This window comes from Sinohyriopsis cumingii, chromosome 12 (genome assembly GCF_028554795.1).
Source record: "Sinohyriopsis cumingii isolate HCF-2022 chromosome 12, ASM2855479v2, whole genome shotgun sequence".
NCBI lineage: Eukaryota > Metazoa > Mollusca > Bivalvia > Unionida > Unionidae > Sinohyriopsis > Sinohyriopsis cumingii.
Window position 1 is genome coordinate 32406423 of NC_142972.1, and position 24141 is coordinate 32430563.

Consider the following 24141-nt stretch of genomic DNA (forward strand, 5'->3'; position numbering starts at 1 on the left):
AACATATTGTACTTCAAAAATGCAGTAAAATCTGGCGAGTAAAAGAAAAGATTCACCAATATTATTCTATTCCAACACTGTATTTCACAAAGTAATCAAAGCGATCTACATTTCCTGTTGGTCTATGATCAACATTTCATTTGACCTAAATTGTCCAGACAAGCCAAATGGCAAATACATGGAAGAAGGAAAGGCGGTAACATTTCTCTGAAAATAAATATGACTCAAGACTAAAATATTTTACCAAACTCTTTATTTTAAGACCTTCTTATATTTAACTGACATCATACTTCCTTATTTTAATTTTGTTAATATATATGTGATGTCTTACAGAGTAAAGAAACATTCACAAAATGTAAGACCATCTCAAAACCTCTCCAGGGTCAATCTCTCCTAAAATGACTTTCTTATGCTAACATTTTTTTCCTGTGTCATTTTGTTAAACTGACTAAGTCAGAACCAAAATATCATACATTGCAAGTATTTCCAAAACAAAATGCATGTTGCACAAACATATAAATGTACATATACACTCCCCATAACCTGCAACTGATTGAAATAGGATAAAAGTGAATCCAAACACATTTTTCATTATTATATATAGATGAAATATGAAAAAAATACAATCTCACAGAGGTTACTATAATCTCATGGAATATTTTGTCACATTTTATTACAATCTCACAGAGGTTACTCTAATCTCATGGAATATTTTGTCATATTTCAGAAACTAATACTCTGAAAATATCAGAGGCATGTTGTAAGATGACAGTAACCTTTGTATATAACTGCAAATATCAGGCATGTTGTAAGATGACAGTAACCTTTGTATATAACTACAAATATCAGAGGCATGTTGTAAGATGACAGTAACCTTTGTATATAACTGCAAATATCAGAGGCATGTTGTAAGATGACATTTACCTTTGTATGACTTCAGAGGCATGTTGTAAGATGACAGTAGCCATGACATTAATTAAAACATTCAATTTATATCAGTCCCAAATTTATCATGTATATGTTTAACAACTTTTACATGCTCTGACAAGAAGTTGAGTGAATATGTTTTACCACTGTCAAGCATGGTGAGGTAAAAACAAATTCATAAAAGTGAAATCTGATGATGACCTTTAAGACATAGCTGTAATGTTAGAGTGAAGACATGGAAAATAACCAAGTCTTCTTGCTCTATCCCAAAGGAAATTTGAGAAATGACAATGAAGGTCAAAAACTGACTGTTATACAACAGATGCCATCAAACTGAGAAGAATTTATCCCTTGTACTGTTTTAGTGATGTAAACCAAGAAGAAGAGAAACCTTAAAATACTGACCGAAAACTTAACGTTGGGTACAGGACCATGTATCTATAGGATACCAAGCTTCACCTATGAATCTTAAGCAAAATGGAAAATGTGACTGAAACCTAAAGTGGTGACCTGTGACCTTGACCTTAAAGATAGTACCCCCACTGTCATAAGTAACACGGCTTTCATTGATTAATAGAGGATCTCAAATGGGTAATGATCTAATATTGAATTTATGACACTTATTGAATAATGTCCAGCTTTTGGGATCCTTGGTTCACAAAAGCTGGACATTATTCAACAAGTTTCATAAATTTAATATTAAATCATTACCCATTTGAGATTCGTATTGTCAGTTTCAGTAGAAATTGATTAGATAGAAAGAAGAATTAATAATTTCATTCATTCTGACAGATGGTGCGCTTTTCATTTGTTGTGCATAAAATATAGTCCCAAATAAAGTTGAACTAATACAAGGAGATTGTATTTTTTTACAAACTTAAAATCAAAGAACAAGCGTCTATCCAAATAAGCAGAACATTTTGTAACGACAAAATCATTTTTTAAAAATCAGAAGGATCAATGCTTGTGATGTCACACTGATACAGTCCACAGCATGTCTAGAACATATGTTTACCCTAAAATGTCACTTTCACAACTAAACATTACATTGTTGTAATTTTTATGTGTAATATGATTACTGGATGTAAAATATTCCATATCTACTCTAACATATTTATGACTGGATATTTGACTATACAGAAGACATAGGTTTCTTTTTGAGTCAGATTTCCATCACATATATACTGCGTAAATATGCTGTGATTGGATAAAGTTATGTAAGGTGGGAGACTGGTTTATATCCATATTCTTCTGTGAACAGAGGTGAGTTTATTTACTTCTGTAAGTTAACATTTAAACCACACTTGTATATAGGTTGGATTCTATTTCTATGTTTCAAATATACCGCCCCTCTCCCCCCACCTGCTGTCAAATGAGCATTACCCTTAGTTTTACTTCTTCTTCTTGTTCTTTTCTTGGAGTTTGACACCATTTTTCTTATGATGATATAGTTATACATGACATAACAAACCCCTGTGTGGGTAAATTGTCCATATTCAGACAGCCGAGATAATTTTTCCTCAATTTTCTTTCGCAAGTCGAGTTGAAAAATGGCCACCAAAATGTTCATTGAAAGCAAAATATTCCAGAAGGTGGGGTTAAAAAAAAAATCCCATCATCGCTGCCAATCAGTAAAGAGAATACTTCACAATAATTTCATGGGCTTATTTGGACCAATTAGAATCACATAAAGTGATATGTTCACATGTTATAATATTAAAAATATTAAACTGCACACACTTTAGTCAAAGTGTACTGACTATGTGATAATATATATTTAGGTATACCAAGTTTCATCTCGTCATCTCAAATGTCTCAAATGACCTTTAAGTTATGGAGAGGAAGGGAAGGTTATGAAAATGTAAAATATTGAGCCACGACTATCATTACGATATATGACACACCTTCAAAAGATGATACACAAGTATGGTATACCAATTTGTATCCTATAACATTGAACAACTTTAAAGTTATGGAGCAGAAATGAAAACATGATGGATAGATAGAAACATGGGTACTATGTGCTCAGCTTTTCTTCGTAAGGTGGGGGATAAAACTAGGTTAAAAAAACATGTATATTCCTTTTTAAGAGTAAAAACACAATACAGAAAATTATACAATAAAACTTCATTCATGGTTCCTCAATTCTACATAGAAAAAACTATCTGACCAAATTATCAAATAATGACATTTTGGTTGTCAAAAGATGATTTCATGTTACCTTTCTTAAATTGTATAAACTGAGTACAACTCAGCTTCCCACACAACATTTTGTACAAAATACTAAAAGCAAGATCTGAAATTGACTAGTTTAAAATTGTTTTCAAATAAAATCTGCAATAAAGCAACATGGTCCCTGTGTTTTTCTCATTGCTTTTGACTCACACACCCCCAGTCCTACCATCTTCCTTCCCACACCTGCTCCCAGTTCTACCATCTTCATCCCCACATGCTTGTAACCACACTAGTGAATCAACAATTAAGCACAAGAAGAAACTATTTTCATAGATATGTCAAGTTGTAAACCTCTAACCAAATGATTGCAGGAGGACTTGCATGATAAAATGCAGACATACAAATTGGAGATCCAGAAGTTCTGATTGCTCTTGTCTGACATTTAAGTCATGAAAATTAATATGGCCGTTGGACGTTTGTGAACACTGTTACTGAATACATTAAAAGGGGGTATAAAAAGTTTAAATAAATAAAGAAACCACTGATATACTTAATTATTAAATGTACCAGGAAAATGTTATTTTTGGTTCTGGATCAGCTATACTTTCACATTTGGTATCATCCTTCCATTCAACACTAGTCTTCTACCAAACTTTGAAAAAAAAGATAATTTTTTTTCTTTCAGATATCAATACCATAGAATTGCACCCTAGAACAGTATTATTTGCAACTTAACTGTTTTAAAAGTTTGTGTCTGGACAACAGACTTGCCACATTAAAAATATGTAACACTTAACTCAAGGCCAATGCCAATCAAGTCCAAAATATTACCTGCCCAGGTCTTCAAACATGTGCTTGGGGATGATAATAAAACAGTTGTTGTTGCTAATGTACTTCTGTTGTGTATATTTTGGTTCTAAAGGTCTGCTCTGTGCTGACACAACACATTATTAAAACATACATGGTATCTGGGAGTGATAATTAATTGTACTGTCTTGTATATCTTTTTATACATGTTTACATTTATTTGGAAGGGGTTAACCTTCCTAAAGTATTTGTATAATCCTTAATATTAAAACATTATCTTTAGTTTGTAGCACATAGCCACTATTGTGCCAAGGTGCCAATACAACAATGTCTGGCAAGTAGTGAATTCAGGATCCCTTACATATAAAAAGAAAACACACACACACACACACACACACACACACAAATGAATGATGACAGCAATCAATCCCAATTTTCTCAAGTACAAGGCTGATAAATTAAATCTATTTCAAGCAAAAATACCCCCAAAAAGTATCATTATTTACAAAAAATGGGAATAAGACTTTATTCCAGATGACAAAACCTGGATAAAATTGCACTGATGGAAAATCATGGTTCCCACAGGTGATCAGACTTAAATCAAAGGTATTTTCCCTGGCCAACCAATGGGAAACCAATGTTTCTAGTTAGACATGTTTATTCAATAATACTTACTCTATCATAATACCTTAGGAGAACTACTATTACCTCACAAATCCAGCCTTCTCATGTTAAAACGTCTTTTCTAAAAAAATCTAGGTGTCAGAGTGATCTCCCTCTGACACAGGGACTGGCACTAAATCCCATGAATACTACATGCTCTCTATATGGATATAACTATGGGGAGGCTGGGAGGGTGTATGTGTATTATGATCAGGTAAATATTAAGAAAAAGCTAGCGGAATTTTTTTTCCTTCTTTTCAAACACATCATAATAACTTAGGAAAATAGGTAAACGGTTGAGAAAGATACATATTCTTACCCCAGGAGTGACCATCTCCAGTCCCCTACCGTATATGAGATAGCTTCTATATAACCTGACTGGAGAACAGACTCCATATATTCAGGAACGACTTCGAGGGGAAAAATTTCCCTTCCACAAATCCAGTGGAAGCCATGAAGCAGCATCCTTATGAAGCTGTTGAATGACAGGAAGGTAACCAGTTGCACCATGGCTATAGGTCCCACAAGATAAAGTTTAACCTTTTAGGCTGAAAAATCTCAGAGATAAGATGGAGAAGTGGTCTCTGATCTCCATCCCATGGCATGGTTAATAACAGAATTATTCCATTTAAATGAAATGTTTGTTGTGACTGCCCTAACTTCATGAGCAAATATATGAAGCAAATTGATTTGCTCTGGGGTTATTTTTTCATATGCATGATCAAAAAGCCCCTTTATCAAGGATGAAAGTATCTGTACTAAATGTCATCCTTTCCCTCTCTACGTACATGATTGTGGTGGACTATGTACATGATTGTGGTGGACTCTGTACAGCAATAGAATTGAGTTTTCTGTAGCAGACATGACAGAGACACATAAAAATGCACCACTGAAGCAGCATTATTGATAAGTGGAAGCTATTATATCGATTGTAGGACAGTGTTTCCTCAAGGAAAGGTCAATTCACGGCCTATACCGGTAAAATCAGTAAAGAATCATGTATATGACTAAAAAGTGGAAGCTAAGACTAGATTAGTATAGAAAATCTACCTGTATGTATCCAACCAGTGGAAATTTATAGAAGGAGTATATACTTCCCTTTTTTTAGAAAAAACACTCCTCTAACATGCTTTAAAGTAGAAAGCTTCCAAAATACTAGCATGGGGATTGTGAGGCCTCTCTGTCTGTCGAGAGTGTGCTACTCTGCACAAGTAGAAGTAGTAACTTAAGTATTCATGGGATTTAGCACCAATCCTTGTATTAAGGGGAGAACATTCTAACTGCCACCTTGGTGGGCAGAAAATTTTTAACTTTTTAGCTAAATGGTTTAGTCTGGCAGGGCTGGATTCATGAGGCAGTAATAGTTCTCCTGAGGTATTATGACCGGGTAATGTATTTAAAATAGATACCTGTATATACTAATGCTCATGGTGATCAATTTCAAATAAAAAATACTCTAAAAAATCACTTCAGGTTTGCTTGGCACCTTTTATCAATAAAAAGAAAGTAATAATACTATTAAAAGTTACAAAGCTGCAACAACAACATGTTGCCCATCATGAAGTTATTCTAGTCACCAATCATACTCTGGACTAGAGTAATGCAATGCATTGATGAAATTCAGTATTCATAACAAAGAACTTTTAATACAACTCTTTGATCCAGCAATGTCACACCTTGATAGGCATAAGAAGTCATCGCTAACTGCGACTGAACCAGGTTCATATTTTATAACAGGAAAAAGGCATGCATACCATGACACAGCTCATAAATTGCTGTCAATATTGTGATTTTGACTACCTCCAGGTCTCCTTGATTCACAATATGGCATCAAGTATGAAGAATGTCCAAAGTATGAGCAAATAAAAAAACTGTGACCTGAATCATCATTGAGAATAATCTTGACCCCTTGGTAAAAACCAGTAAGTGTTTCACAGAAATGATTGTCTTGCTTCATAATGGAATATTCCAGGTTGTAACAAAATCCATCATATGGCTTGGAAATACATTAATCAAAGCCGCTACTCAAGGACTATGACTTGGACCTGAAGACAAACATGGTCAAGTAAATGTGTTGCAAATAAATTGTCTTTGCTTCTGTGTGAAATATCCCAGTTTAATGAAACACTAATCAAAACCTTTAACAGTTGACAGCGCTGATGTAAAAGTTAACACAGCTATATCTCACTTTCTACTAATTTGGGTTAAACAAAATCATAAAAATCTATAAAAACTCAATTGAAACTATGAGCATTTAACTACATATACTGTATTTCGTTCTTAAATACAACAAAAATTTACCTAAAATATACCCTAAATACTCGCTTATAAGACAAGTCCAGATCCAAGCTGCATATATCTAGATCTGCCATTGCATAATGCACCTGCAGGTATGGGTCTATGCAGTTGGTTGGGAGTAATCAGTAGAATAAACAACATAGAACCTCCCTGATATGTCACTGCATTATGTGCCAGCAGATCAGGGTCTATGTTATTCACAGTTGCACTAGACTTACAAGCAAGTATGTATGGTATGCATAGCTAACAGAAAAATGTTATTTTTGATTTCAACAGAATTATACAAATCAAGATATTATGAGTGCCACAAAGTGACTAGAATTTCAATTACTATTTATGCTAATCTACAAGTCAGATCAAACTGTAAACAACATAGGCCCTGATCTGCTTACACTATGAACCAGCAGATCAAATCTATACTGTTTTTCTACTGACCGATCCTACTAAAGCAGATCTGGGTCAGTGTTGTTTGTAGCTGGATATGACTTAAGTACATATGGTATGGTAAAATACTACTCAAATTATTTATATCCAAAAATCATTACTACAGAAACGAAGTAAAGATTGGATCATAACAAATACATCAAAATGAGAACAGTGGGGCATCAATGAACCAGTTTTGTCACTAAGGACATCAGTGCAACGTGCCCCCCCCCCCCCCACAGAGCTTACACTGGATCTTATGGAATTTTGTCCTCAGTAAGAAATTTTTACATTTTATCCATTTCTTACATCGTGACATTTTAAATAATTTACCAAGATATCCTGAATGGTACAATGAAATACAAGAAATGAAATCTGTGTCACAATGCTAAAAATAAAACAAAAGTTTGTTTTGGCAAAATGTAAATAAAAGTGTATTGAAAACAACAGAGGTAACAAGAAAGAGTGCTGAATTTTCTTTATTTCCTGAAGTATACTGTATATACTTGTTACAAGCTGAGACCAAATGCAAACTGCATAAACCCAGATCAGCTGTCACATAATGCACCAGCAGATCTGAGTCTATGCACCTTGTTACGAATAATCAGTAAAACAAACAACACAGACCCTGGTCTGCTGGTGCATTATGCAATAACACAGCAGGGTCTATGTTGTTTGTTTTTTAACTAAACTTGTATGCAAGTATATACAGTAAGTAACATGATCAATAATTTTCCCTTACTTTAGGGTAAATCAATTGAAAAAAACAAATTTACAAATGTAATTGTGTAGAGAAAAGCTTTGACATTTAAAAAATGTGCTTTCCTAAAAGACAGGCACAACTTGGGACCATTTTACAGTTTGCTGTAAAATGGCAACAAAAAAGTCAGGTTTAATTCAAGGATATATTTCATTTATTAATTAGTTTATGTTTGTAATTATCTTCTGTCGTGAACTTAAGGGTTAAAATGCATTTGTAAATGTTTCAGTTGTGCTATAAAAAATGCAGTAAACTGATCATTTGCGAGTATACAGGTGAGACAGGTGTATTTGAGTACACAGGTGTGACAGGTGTATACAAGTATACAGGTGTGACAGGTGTATACAAGTGTGACAGGTGTATACAAGTATACAAGTGTATACAAGTATACAGGTGAGACAGGTGTATACTGACCTGCTACCTGTGAAATCTATTTTGGAAGATTTTGCAATAGGTTATTTATATCTTCCTTTGATGACATCAGCCCATTAACCTCCGATTTGTTCAGGACAATGTTATTAATAATGCCATATCCTGCTGACACTGTCAATGCAATCTTAAAAAATGTGATGATGAAATCAAACGGATATGGTATGTGAACCACTCCAATTACATAAAATAACAATGCACATATCAAAGCTAATGTGATGAAAAAATGTTTATCATTTTTGGCTTTTTCTAGCCCTTTGTTCAAGACTACTATTGATTTTTGTAGCAACTGGTCCAGGTTTTCTTCAGGTTCAGATGATGGTAATGGATCTGAAAAGAAAATACAGAGAAACATTTGTGAAATATATTAAGATTGAGAAGAAAAATATTTAGGATAACACGTGTCGTATATACTCACTTATAAGACCAGTCCAGCTGCAAAATGCACAGACAGATCTGGGTCTTTGCAGTTTGTTAGGTGTATTCAGAAGAACAAATAACATAGACCCTGCTCTGCAGGCACATTGTGCTATGCCAGATCAGGAACTTTGTTTTTTGCAGTTTGACTCATCTTATAAGCAAGTATATATGGTACACAATTTTTTCCTCAGATATATACAATATAATTATAATTAGTCTTGTGTGTGTGTGTGCGTGTGTGTGTGTGTGTTTGTGTGAGAGATTTGGATTTTTTTAAAATTCAGTCACATCGCTACCATGTCTGTAGAGTGTCAGTTTACAGTGATGTCTAGCACTGGGGCATCATGCAGCAGACATGTAGTATGATGTCCCACCCAGTCACAATATACTGACACCAGGCCGACCAGTCCTAACACTAACCTCTTAATGCCCAGCACCTATCGAGGCAGCTGTTAGTACAATTTTTTAAAGTCTTTGGTACAGATCGGCCAGGATAATTATTCTTATCAAATGAGAGAGTGATGTATATTGATAACGCAATGTATCAGAATTCATTAATACTATAAAATTCTTGCCATGGGGCAGTTAGTTTTCAAACACTTATAACATATACTTGCTTACAAGGCAGCACCACTCTGCTACCACAAATGTAAACAAAACCACAAAACAAAAAAACCATCTTACTTGTTGGTCCATTCAATAGACAGGGAAGAACAGTGACTATAATCAACCAATTCCTTTTTTAAAAATGTACCCAGATAAAATAGTTTGCTGAAATTTCAAAGAAAACATTACTTTGAAGCACCATCTGTTATGAAAACGTACTAAGCAAATGGAAAAAAATCAGTCTCAATCATGCAATACAATAATTTGATATTGCCACCACAATAACAAATGGGCATTTGTTTGGTTCTCCAAAGCTGTCCTTTAGCAGTGACTTCAATAATGCATGCACATTTCATCAAAGAAAGCCGTCTACAATCTTTAATATAAAGAAAGAACTTTTCTTCAAAGGAAGTCAGTACCAAACTTAAAGCAATGGAATCTGATGAATTTGTTCATTTTCCAACATTACTGGAACACATTTACTGTGCCTCAAAAGTTTCCTTTTTTCAGGGAAAAAGTTTATGCTTATGAACGCTACCAGTGGCAGCTTAAAAGGCGAACTAACTTTTACTGACCTTGGACGTACTGAAAAGTAAATGTGCTTCATTATTCGTTACGTGATTGTGTTATGTTTATCCACTGAATTCAGACTTATATATGACCTGTGACAAAATTATTGAATATTTTAAATCTGTGTTTGTTTATATTTTTGATGGAATTACTTTTGTATTGTGGATTCAATGTATGTGATGAGATTCATGGGTGAGTACACGGTGTTGATACTCTATTCATGCTATACATTAGATATGTAGTTATAAACAGTTACAGTATATGTACCAATCCATGGTTCTCTAAATAAAGTAAAATGTATATGCCTTCTCTGTTTTTACTACAGGTGTATTTCCCATTTAATATGCATCGATTTAAGATGGTAACTGTGCCAATGAAGCACGTATTTTACTGCCTGCATTTATTACCTACACCACACCACCCCCACCCAACACAATTTTTTTTGGTACATAAATCATTGTCTTCAGCTAACTGACCTGGTTGCTTATAACACAGTTTGGTCTATAACATGGTCAGGTTCTATGGCTCCTAACTACTGTGTTATAGCGGGGCTCACACTGTACCATCAATCCATACATATAAACCTCCATAAGAGATTGGGCATCGTAAATCAAACTAATGACCAAAAATTATTATACAAATTTTGAGTAACAAATCTTAATCAAATCACATTTTGTACTTGTGAAACATCTTCATTCATGTTGCTAAGAATGCTGCATTACTAAAAGTTTCATAATTGCTTTAAATATTAAATTAGCACTCAAGATCAATGACTGAAGAAAAAAAAAAAAACCAACATAAAATGTTGGAAATATTTCCAAAATATAAAGTTCATTAAACCTGTTATAGCAACCACCTTCATATAATGATATCCTGTAGCCATAAGAAGTGGTTAAATTTTGAAAAAAGTGGATGTTTGTTACATGGGAGTGAAATGATTCACCTATGTATCGATTATTTTGTGGCCTTTATACAGACATTAATGCTATAGGTGGAGAATCAATTCAAAATGTTAAGTTGCTGTTAATCTTAAATGGCCATGGAAATCATTTGTCTCTGTTCTTGATGTGTATAGATATGTATCAATCTCACAGGTTGTATACAGCGATGTGAATCAATATGTGGCACAGATTTATCATTTCACCACTACTGAGTTTCCATCTCTAGTTTTAATTTCATGATATCATCTATTATTGTTACTGCCATTGTTAATTTTTCCAGTTAGTTTTGGACATATCAATGAGATTGCATAGAAACTTTTAAATAGAATTCACCAACCTAATGACTTTGGCAAATAATTATTAATTTTATTAATGAAATAATAAACTGGGAGTAGTTGTTCATGCACTAACAGCGTAAAAGACAGAATGGCAACATAACGGTAGAGTTTCTAAACTTAACAATGCAAGACCAATGATCTTCAAAGACTTAGAAATTGCACAGTCGATTACAATACTGAAGTGGTGTTTCTTTAAAATAAAATACTACTATTTAAAGGTTCTGTTAACAAGCATGTTGTTTAAAGATAACCAGAATAGTTTAGTATTATCAGTAAATTAAACTGGCAAGCAATGTTGCACAATGTGTGCTATAACCAATTCTCTTCAACTTCTGCTTTTTGTGACACAACATTCGATGTGAAGATCACAGATACATATCTTACAAAATGAATTAACAGAAAAATACTACAAAACAACCTTCTTATGATGGAAATATATAATTTATTTTGAAAGGGTAGTTCCTTCCACCAAAAAAGCCACATGCATGTTTGTTTATAGCTTTAGACAGAATGGTGAAATAAGGGCTTAGTTAAGAGGTATTGAGAATGAAGTTTAGCAAGGATTTTTCAAATATACAAAACTCACTCTTTTTATCTTGTATACAAATGTGTGCCATCACCCCTTCATGGTCGGAGTAATTGTAAGATCGACCGGAAATTTTTCCCATCACTAACGAGCACTCTTTAACTTCAGCAGACAAGCCTGAAAAAATGGTGTGAAATTTGTTTAAAGCAATAACTTTCTAAATTAAATTAACTTTATGAAGAATTGCTTAAAATACTATTTTCTACAGCGACTTTCCTTGAAATATTATTTTCTACAGCTGACTTATCTTATGTTACTTTTTTAGGCTCGAATAAACAGTAACAAAAGAAGAGTGAAAACAAGCTTTGAAAAATTTAACAAATAATTTATTTTATCTTGAAAAATACTGTAAAAATGAAAAATTAAGAATTTACGGTTTTAAGAATCAAATCCAAAAATAATCGAAGAATAATCCACAAATCAAATTTTAGAAGTCCTAATAATGTAATGTTCTAATGAATTCAAATTCTAGTCCTGATGAAAAATCCAAGATGGAAGGCGATGACGTATACTGTATCCTTTGTTGTGTTGTAAAGTCTACATTTCTGTGTTATTCACAAACAATAATCTGATGTCTGAGTTTCCCAATAAAATATAATGAAATATCTTTGTCCAAGAATTATGTATGAGCACTCACATTTTTTCCAGGAAAAAGAATTATCCTTTAGAATCCATATAATTTAAACAAACATTAAAATGTAATTCCCAAAATGACACAACAAAAGAAACACCTTTATGTCCCAGTGTTTAGAAGCCCAACTGAGAAAAATTTCTATAAGAAAAGATTATACAGTAACTTGAAATGCATAACAGAATCCTGGATGAGGGTCAACTTTCCAGAATCTTCGAGAAGTATTTACGTCTAAAAGCATGTAGCCCCAGAATGACCATGACAAAAAACAATATTTTTACTCTGAGAATAAGATAAAAATAAAAAGTTGTTTACTTCTCTAACTGATTTTAAAAAAGGTCGAGAACTAGGTCAGCTTTGGGTGTTTACAACTTTTGAGTCAAGGTCAAACAATTTTCTGAAAAAATATCAAGTTCCTAGTAAACAAAACTACATTATTTTGATATATAATGAAATAAAAAATATAAAGATTTTAAAACTTACAAACAATTAAATTAAATATAAATTAAATCAAATATACAAAACACTTACAGCTGGTTAAAAACTTCAGTAACACATAAATCAACACTATTTAATGACACTATATTTTTCTTACTTACTGACCATCCTTATTAAACTGCCCTGAAATAAATTTTTGTTTTGGTTGGTTCTAAACATCATTTTCTCCAATAATTATGCTAAGAACTGAACAAGAACTGCATTGTCCCTAAGCTGAGCTGTGAATATATCCAAAGGCAAAACTGCATGATCCCATGGTTCCAACCAGAGGCATCGCCAAACTAGTCTAAGGAATGTTATTATGCTAATAACTACAATTTCATCATGAACTGTGTTGAAAGAAACATCTGATATGCCCCTCAGATGAGCTGTCCATATATACAAGGCCATAACCAAGTGATCCCAATGGGCCCCAACCACGGTATGACCCAAAGGGAGGAAGTCACAAAGCTAGAGGAAGTGATGGAATTTTTCACTGCTGATAAATGTTGAAAAAATACCTATATTATGGTAAACCTTTTAATAAATAATGTATACCACCTTAATACATCCAAATATATCAAAATCCTCAATGGATGGACTAAAAAGTAGCACAATCTCCAATGGATTTTGGGAGGTGAAGTGAATGATGCTGTCAGTTCACAAGTCAAAGCTTAAAACTAGCATCACCAGTAGGTGTCAAGGGGAGGTAATAGGCAAGAATTATTGCCCCTTGTCTATATAACATACCAGAAAAAAAAAACATTTCATTTTTGGAAGGGCTGAATTTGGGAGGTAGTATGGCTTATAACCTCATGTAAATGGGATTGGAGTACATATTTGAAGGAGAAATGTTCCAGTGAAAACCCATGCTGATATGACTGTATTCAACAGGAGCAACAATACCAAGCTTTTCAAGATGGTTCATGTGGTGGCCATTATTGGATGTTCGATTAGCACCAATTTCATGCTGAACCAACTAGGCACCATAAGAAGTCTTTCTGTGATAACCCCATGTTGATATGAATATCAAGCAACAATAACAACATTTTCAAGATGGCCACAGTGGCTGACATATTAGATATCCCGGCAGCAGCAATTTAATCTTGGAACAAAACATTGTAAGATGTCTTCTGACTAAAACTCCTTACCGATACGACTTAACAGTCAGAAGAAACATCAACAAGATTTTCAAGATGGCTATCAAAGTGGCCATTTTGGATACCAGATTGGCGCCATTTTTATTTTAGACCAATCAGACATCGTAAGAAGTCTGCTAAAGAGACACTCATGTTGACATGGCCATCAGTTGAGGAGGAGTGGCAACAGCAATAATGTCAAGGTGGCAACTGTGGTGGTCATGTCCAAGAGGAACTAAGGTTCAAGATACGAACGGCATACAAATAAACAGCTGAAAATGTGAAAGTCTTTCAAGCCTGAAAATTAGGTCAAACCAACAAAGTTTTTACATTACTGAGTTACTTTGATCAAGAAAATCACATACTAATTTTCAAGTATGTAGGCAAAATTGCATCCAAGATATCTGGGTGTAGCAAATGAGTAGAAAATACAAAAGCCATTTGGTCTTAAAAATTAGGACACACTGATCTAGTTTTGGTATGGCTGAGTTACTTTCAGCGAGAAGCATCCTCGTGCCAATTTTTCACGAATGTAGGTGATTTTGGGTCCAATATATTGGGGTGTAAATTCAAATGAACTAATGAAGAAACAAGACACTCATGCCTGCAAATTACACACACTGACCTAGTTTTAATTACACTGAGTTACTTTCATCCAGATGTACATAAATACCAATTTTCATGAGTGTGAATGAAAATATGTCAATCAGATCCGCAAAGTGGGTCAAAGTGACCCAGCAGGATGGCTTGGTTACTAATTCTGAGATGCATCCACATACCTTTATTCATAAGTATAAGTGCAACATGGTCCCACATATTGATGGGATAACAAGTATTGAAAGGATAACAAACAAATATAGATAAGTAAATGAATGATTAAACACATCAACAAATGTGGAATACAACACATTCTCTCCAAACTTTGTTGCCAAGATAAAAAGGGCAATAACTCTTTCAAAATCTGACCTGAAAAGATGAAACATTTTAATGGCACATCTGCATATAATAAGCAATTCACCCACCAAATGAAATCAAACTATACGTAAAGGTTGCAGAGCTTTTCAAATTACAACAACATCTCATAAGAAAATATGAAGTTAATTACAGTAGGCATTAACTCTATTCAAAATGGATTTGACAAAACAAAACCCATAAAAGGCAAATCATGGTCTATGAGACAAAGGACACACCAAATTGCATGAAAATATGTTGAATTGTTCCTGAGCTATGCTGGTTACATGGTTCTGTGATAGTAGAGATGGAACACAGATATAAAAAGGGGAATAACTCTCAAAATTGGATCTGAAAAGACACCTTTCAAAGAGCACATATACATGTAATAGGCAAATCACCTACCAAATGGGGCTATATTGATTACAAGATGTGTGAATGGATGGACCACCAGACATGAAAAGTGAAATTACAAAAGGACTTGCACATCTTGATGATGGGCCCTAATTATGTAATTCATTAAATGGACTTCCTTTGTTAGAAAAGCCTCTTACTCTCCTACAAACAGCATAGACCAAGATCTATCATCTTACTATGTGCCTGCAGAAAAGGGTGTACACTGCTTCTTCTACTTTGGATTCTAACAGAATAGACCCTAATCTGTTGGCACTTAATGCCATACCTGGTATGAGTCTAATGTCTGCATTTGCAGTTCCTAAATAGATGAGAAAATATTATAGTTACTCTCTCTGGCATTGTACAAAATGTAGTCAATTCTTTTTCCATTTGGAAAATGAGTCAGACATTTTGGATCACAAAAGCTATTGGATGGACGGTCACAAGTCATTCCATCTTCAAGTCCTCTTGTACTTTGCTGAAATTTGGAAAAAGATTGGTACAGAATCTTAATGTTGACTATTATGATCCTATCAATGCCAGAAAACTGGTACCATAAAATGAGTAATTTAACGAGTCAAATGAAAACGGAATGCAAACGAAATGCAGATACAAGGCTAAAAGTATAAAAAATAATTCAAGAATAAACCAAAGAAAAATATAATGAAGAATGAATGTCAACAAAGTGATGTATGCGTTTTTTTAAAAATGGAGAGAGCAAATGCAAAATGACGAATGACAACAGACTCAAATGCATTTCATGAATAGATTTGAAAATATGTATTATTTTCAAGCTGCCACTAAATTTCCAATTTAAAACCCCCCTTTGCATGATAATCCAGGATCAGATTAGTTACAAATGATAATCCAGGATCAGATTATTTACAATGACAACCAATTATTCCACCCTTACAATCTAAGAATTCACCAATGCTTACAATAGCTACAAATCATTTATTTTAACAAAACATAATAAGGAATAAAATTTGCTTACAAATACTCTACAACTATTTTTTTACACTTATTGCTGTTGTAATTACATTTTGAATTACAATAAATTCAATGCTCTTTCTTGATAATATGTATGCAAATTTATAGATATTTTGTTAAATCACAATTTTAATAAGACAGGATATGAATGCTATGGTCATCTCCCTTTAACACTGTTTGCAACTGGAGAACCCAACTTCAGTAACTGGATTTCCATTTGATTCCAAATGGAATCAGGTCACAATTAGTACTTCCAGTTCAGTAACCATGAATGTAGTTTTAGTCTATTTTTAGAACATATTTTCCTCTCTCATTTTGATGGTGATAAAAGAGTTATATTTATGCATTTTTGGTAGGGATTTAAAGGTTACTTTTTATCCCTGAGAATATGAGCTTAGGGTGTGGTGTTCCATGTGTATTTTGGCGACAGTGCACAGTGAGTAATAAGGCCTTGGTGATGATCCGGAAGTGAAATCTGTGTTCTGTTTACATGCTGATCTGTTGACAGTCCAGCCTCTCAAAATAATGCAGGTCAACCTTTGACAAGAACTTCACCGTGAAGTCATCTTTGAAGGTATTTTGAATTAACTTATGATTTGTATTGATTGTCACAAAGTGGAAAGGTCAGAGAACGTATAGTAAAATTAATTGTGTTCTATGTCCAAATGAGAGTAAATGAAAGGAAACAATGGATAAAAGCAATACAAACAAAATATTTCCAAGACCATAAATTGCTATTGCTGTTGTCATTACATTTTTATTTACAATAAATTCAATGGTCTTTCTTGAAAAATTTTATGCATATTCATAGATATTTTGTTAGAGCACAATTTTAATAAGACAGAATATGAAAACTATAGTTATCTCCCTTTAACACTCTTGCAACTGGAGAACCCAATTTCAGTAACTGGATTTCAATTTGATTCCAAATGAGAGTAAAAGAAAAGAAACAAGGGATAAAAGCAATACAAACAAAATATTTCCGAGATCATAAATCAAAATCAAGATAACTGATGAAACACAAACATGAATGGGATTCAAATCAAAATCCAAGATTTGGTAAAATTACCTCTTTCAATTGTTTGAACATGTCTCACTCTGTGTTAACATAGAGTAGAAATAAAGTCAACATATGAAATTTCAACATACAATTTTTAAATACTAGCACAGGGGTCATTTTTAAAGTCTGATACTTTGATTAAAGACACAATAGTACAGCTGAAAACAATCTATGTGAATAAAGTAACTTCCAGCGCAGAAAAAGGAAACCAATGACTGCACATGCATACAAATGATTAGGCATATCTGTAAAACTTCCTTTGATACCAGATTCAACCATGGCTACTGACATAATATGAGCACTGCAAAATCCTTGGCTGCAAAGTTACAGTGGAAAAATAACTTATTTTCACAAACAAAATATTTAGTTTAGCTTTCTAATATCAAATTCCTGACATTTTATGACAAAATGAAATTTTCAATGATGTTCCCATGATATTTTTGTTGAATTCAAATTCCAGTTGGATTCCAGGACTTCTTTAAAAATCAGAGAGTACAGGAATCCTCTTCACAACAAAAGTTAATGTGATGCTTCCGCTATACAGTGTAACTGACAAGATCTGCAAAATTTCAGGACATAATCGAAGTTAGTTGTGATATCTTATCATGGTATGGACTGAACCACCACACACATCATGTATACTAACTTTTTCTACCCAAGCATCCCTAAGTCCTGTATTGACTCTGATAAGGTTGTAACCCAGGTCTGTTGGCTCCAGGTTGAGATCTCCACATAGAATGGTGACATCAGCAGCACTGGAGGTGTATTTTACAAACTGGCTCATATCGAATGCCTGCGACACCCGGTGGGCTAGATACTCATCATCATCATGGGAATATTCGGCATGAATCTGGGGAAGATAAATCATAGAGCACCACAAAATAATTATAATGGTTCTGTGTGCAACAGTCTTCCATCAAATAGTACCATGGTAAACTGGCATTGACACAGTCTGTCACTGACATGGCATAAAAGTGATACCATGTATTGATATCTGCAACATGTTTGAAAACAATACAATGTAATCCTTTGCAACAAAGCACTGCAGTATAACATGGTCCCTGATGTAACACAAGTATTGTAATGAATCCCATTTTTGGATCAACATTGTTTTGATATTCAAACCTACTTCTGTATAAGGTGATATTGCTTATAAGGTTCTGTAGTTTCATGAGTAGTGCTTTAATGGGGGACAACTAAAGCTATTGATGTTTATTGCTGTTTTTTTTCTTGTTTATTTTATACTTTAAATCAACAATGTACAACAAGGTTTGGAACACAATACTTTATACACAGACACAATGAAGTGAAAATGTTATCAGTTACACCAAGCCCAAAATTAATGGAATTTATGGTTCAAACCAATATATATGTCTCTTCTTAAAATTAAACTAGTTTTCCTTTACTGATAATGGTGCACATGACTTAATTTAATCATTATATATATATATATATATATATATATATATATATATATATATATATATATATATATATATATGGTGTAGCATTGTGTCTTCTTTGGTGGTCATGTAGTTCAAGAAAAAGAAAAAAAACTGTTGACATTGATGGCTAAATAAGTAATAATACATAGTTAGTATGCTGTATGTTGTTCTGCCTGAAGTGTAAGTGTCACCTATTCAACTGTGTTTATTCATTTGACAAAGATATAAATGTAAACCTATCCCTCACTAACCTGAAAGTGATGGGGTCATTAAATATCTATTGAAGCTGAAGCAAGGGTACAAAACAGTGAGGGAATCTCTCAAATGTTTCATTAATATTTGAGGGAAGGGTGCTCCCAAATTCCAGTGATATGAGAACAATTATCTCCCTTTTCCTACACATATCTTTATCAACTTGATTTTAGTATTAATTTATATAAAATCTTAAAAAGTCAATAAATACTAGAAATCAAGTTTGCATATAGTACTCACAAATTCATGGATTGTTTCCCTTTCAACATCAGCACACATGTATTCATTGTAAGTAAATGCAAATTAATCATATCTTCATAAGCAATGTACTCAGAACTGCCAGAGTTGAATCAATATGTTGCATGGAATAATTCCTCAAGATAGTGATTTTAAATTTTAGCATGTACTTTTGCAAGGATAGCAAATGGAAATGACTGAATACAACTCAATGTTGTTTATACTAGTAGTCAGCAAAATACAGTTGCACATTATCAGAAAACTACACCTGGATGAAATTAAAAAACTGACAAAAATTCCAAGAAAAACAAAAGCATGTGCCTTTAATTAAAACATAAAAGTATATTCCAATGTACCACTGCAAATTCTGAAAAACAATTTAGAGATAAGCCAAAAGCAAAAGCTTGGAGAAGGGGTGAAACGATACACCTGTGCTGCATAAAAAAATAGAAATTACAAATTTGTTCCCCATGTACAATTTAAGGAGAGATGATGACAGGATTTTATCTTAAAGGAGACTCCATCCCCTTTATCAAAGAAAAAAAAGGGAAGAAACAGTCATAGATCAATATTTATCTAAACTTCAATATCTGTCTCTTTCTTCCTGCTCCCCTTTCTTAGAGCTCAACTGAAATCAACATCTTTGACAGATGTCACCTCTATTTGTATAAGCATTAATCTGTTATTTCTGAGCACACTCTGCTTCTTTCCTCTGTATCAATATTGTTCTATGCTTATTTCTGAAGTAGCATATACAATGCTAGCTTTGCCAGCCTGAATATGTTGGGAAACTCATCTTTATGACTGTTATGTACAATTTTCCAGAGCTCACAGATATTATCTTTTGGATACATTTGCTCCAAAATAGGATTTTTCAATAACATAAAGTTCCTTTATTAAATCTGTAGTTTTCTGACTAATACACCAAATTTCTTATCTGCGCCATAATGCTGTATTAAGTCTATCAATGGTTGTGCAAACAGAGGTATTAAAATAAATATCTTTACTTATTAATTAAATTTTTTACCCTTATTTCAATTTGTTTTAACCCTGTCATGGATACATGTGGTTTTGGAGCATATGATTCACAGGGCAAAACTGATTAAAAAGATGAAAACTGCATTATCCTTTTAAATTGTTTGTATTTTAATTTTCTGCCCTTTATACATTTAATTTCAAAATACCACAGAAAGGGTAATGCCATCTATTTTTTGTCAATCCAGCATGTACATCTGACTTGTATTTAACACCATTTCGGGCTCAAAAAAACTCACTGGTATCTCCATTAACATTTTCCCATCTCCAATAATACACTCATAGCTTTAAATATTATTGTCATCATCACTCTCATCAGCAAGTATTTGCCAAACAAAAATCGGAATGAACCATACCAGGAATCATACATTTTGGGTTTTCAAGGTAGGGCGTATTTTAAAAACGCATTTGTAAAGCTTTCTTCATAAATGGTTCAAACTACGACATAATGCATATTCCTGGGCACAATGTTCTAATTAAATTCAGTCTCACAACTATTCATGTTGTGCTTGAAGAACTCAGATGTAGAACAGATGCTATCAGAAAAAATAGATGTCATGACAAGAACAGATAAATAAAAATGTATACATCACAGAGCATATTTTTATATGTGGGACTTTCAACTAATTTGTGAGAGTTCTCATGTTTCACTGTTCTCCAAGTGCACAAATTCGTAAAAACTTTGCATGATGCGTGCAATGGCACACCCTAACAGCATCTCCACTTAAGGTGGCGCTCACCAGATAATATGTACTTTTGAGAGAGTGACGTATGTAAGGTGAAGTAGTTCAAATTTAAAACATGCACAGTGGAGAGAATGTTTGCATACCTCTATGCTACATTAATGTAATGTGGATGATATTTCTTTTGGATATTGTACTTTTGGAAATTTTACATGATTTAAGCACAATGCTAACTAAAATGACTGCTCCCTTGTGTTAAAAAATCAGTCTGAATTAGTCTAAAGTACACTATACATAGCAGCTATTAAAATAGGGAAAATGAATTTTGCCAGACTAGACAATACCAGCTTCTGAAAGTACAATGAATGAATTACCAAATATATAAAATGTAAAAAAAGTTATCGGCTCTTTTTTATACAATTGACCTTTGAAGTTCAGGAAGTGAAAATGACCAAGTAGAGCTAGCACTTTTTTGAAAGGTGCACATTTGAAGTAAGGCCAAGCTGTATACTCTATAACCCATAGTACACCCATCAATCATACACCAAAATAAAGGGAATTAAAGGTTCTTTGCATTATACCTAAGATATACAAGGTCTTTTTTAAATAGCCAGTATAACCAGTGAGGAAAGCCGGGGACATTCTTTTTCTTTAAAATCCTAACCCTATGCAAAATGCGAAACTGTATAGCGCCACCTAAGTACTTGACATATCTAAATGACTTTCCTGCAAAGTCTCTCTCTTGATCTGCCAATACTTCCTGTTTGTCACGCAGAGAATAAGCTACATTGACTTCTGATTGGTGGTTATTGTTTAACCTCTACCAGAAAAGCAATAGCCACAAATGATAATTCAGTGTATCCTATTTCAACAAGCAACACAATAGTAGCATAGCTTTCAAACTGACCAAAAAAGTCAAGATACAATTCAAAGCAGAAACTTCGCATGAATGTGGTTACTAAATGATGAGTAAAGTACTTGATTATACACGTGAAAAAGGTTTGGAATGTACAGTATATGTTGAACATACTTGTAGGTTAAGATAATTAGCATGGAATGGGGGGGGGTAGTGCCAGATTACAAACCATGTCACCTTGTTAACTTGCAGATGGCGAGTGGGTATTCTCAAACAGTCTTTTTCATCTCTACATGAGTGCCTGTGACTGGAAGTGCTGTTTCAGATGGATTATAATTTTACAGAATAACGAGGTAACTAATAATAATTATGTATGACTGCTGAAAACTAAACTAAATTGCATACGGTAAGTATCATTTTGTTCGATTCTCCATCTTTTGTACCGATGTGTATCGTATCAGCAGAAGTATCGATGCATTGATATATCGATGATTTATTTCACCCCTAGCTAGGAGCCATCTGTGGTGTGATTTTAACATGAAATTAAGCTGACTCAATCAACAAAATATAATCATTTGCATACTGATATGGTCTCATGTATTCCCTATTAATATAAAAACATAATAGGGCATTTCAACAAATTGCCAACTTAATGAAATATGGGATCCATTGATTTTAAAATGCTAAAAGGCATTGGAGTTATCCAGGTGTGGATTACCAAAGGAGTCAAGGAAGCAGTGCATACAGATAAAAATGTTGCAGATTTAAGCTGAATGATCTTTTTACCTAACATAATCAATGGCGTCTTTGGTGAAGTTTGGAAAACCTCTAGAATTTCGAGGAGGAAAGAGTAACTTTTTTATTATAATACCTAAGAAACATATTACGATATTTACTAGATCTGTCAGGGAGTGAATGCTTATGGAATAAACACAAATATAAAAGATATATACAACCTAAACACTTAAATCGCAAGAAAGAAGTTTTATTAAAATGCTGGTATAGCCATCCATTTCTGGGAAGTAACTGTCTTAAAATTATTTTTTTGGGGCCCCGAGTGGCCGAGTGGTCTAAAACGCTCTCAGTTACGGATCACTGCCATCTCACCTCTGTCTGTGTGGGTTCGAGTCTAGGATTCGGCCAATGTGGGTATGTGAGAAAGCTTGCCAGTAGCTTCTCGTGGGTCGTTGGTTCTTCCCAGGGTTTTCCTGGGTTCTTCCTCTACCATTAATACTGGCCGCAATGGCGTCTTTGGTGAAGTTTGGAAAACCTCTAGCCTATCATGTGCTGAAAAATGCTGTTTAGCCCCACAACAACAACAGCAAAATTTTTCCAGTTCTGGAAGGTCACATTGGCATCATTTGTATTTAGGATCAACTACAAACATTGAGAAGTGTTTTAGTGAAAACCTCATGTTGATATGACCATCTCTTCAAATGAAGTTGTGGCACCAAGATTTTCCATATGGCCACCACTGTTCAGCACAAATTTCCTTTAGGATTAACTAGATATCACAAGCAGTTTCTTGGTGAAAACCCACATCTATACAGGACCATCAGAGGTAGCTATACCAAGATGTGTAATATCACTACAGTGGAACCCCGCTATAACGCGCCCCGCCATAACGCGAATTCGGATATAACGCGGTCGTAGCATGGCTCCCGAAATTTCGTATATTCATTCACACATGGAGAAAAAAAATTTGGAGAAAAGTAAAAAAAAACAAAACAAGAAATTAACTTCATTTTGGGCATGAGATTAGTTGTGACTTTTAAAATAATATGATCGTGGCATGGTTCCTGAAATTTGAAATTCATTTACGTGTATTTTTATCGGACCGTGAAAATATTTGTTTAACGTACGAGAAATAGTGTGTAAAACGTTTATTATAATTTGGTGGAAGAATTTGCGTATGACTTTTAATAATAAATGATCGGAACTTAACAAATTATCCTGGTTCTTTAAGTGATTTTGGAGAAGTGATCGTGTATGAATTCTAAAATAATACGATATATATAACGTACGAGAAATAGTGTGTACAACGCT

The 24141-nt window shown here is 33.7% G+C and overlaps 1 protein-coding gene across 2 annotated transcripts in view; it reads right to left on the reverse strand.

Moving 5' to 3' along the window:
- Positions 1 to 236: 236 nt before the first annotated feature.
- LOC149786206 (putative neutral sphingomyelinase) overlaps positions 237 to 24141 on the reverse strand; it is a 37450-nt gene continuing 13545 nt past the window's right edge. The window contains exons 4-8 of one of the 2 annotated variants that reach the window (XR_016424890.1): positions 18234 to 18437; positions 15886 to 16015; positions 11944 to 12060; positions 825 to 8812; positions 237 to 776 (exon numbers count right to left, since the gene is read on the reverse strand). Coding sequence is in view for 1 of the 2 variants with exons in the window: in XM_089976574.1 (XP_089832700.1) it covers positions 8484 to 8812; positions 11944 to 12060; positions 15886 to 16015; positions 18234 to 18437 (780 nt within the window). In the remaining variant the exon portion in view is untranslated. Of the gene's footprint in view, positions 8813 to 11943; positions 12061 to 15885; positions 16016 to 18233; positions 18438 to 24141 lie in introns of both variants that reach the window. The other variant, XM_089976574.1, reaches the window with a different exon arrangement.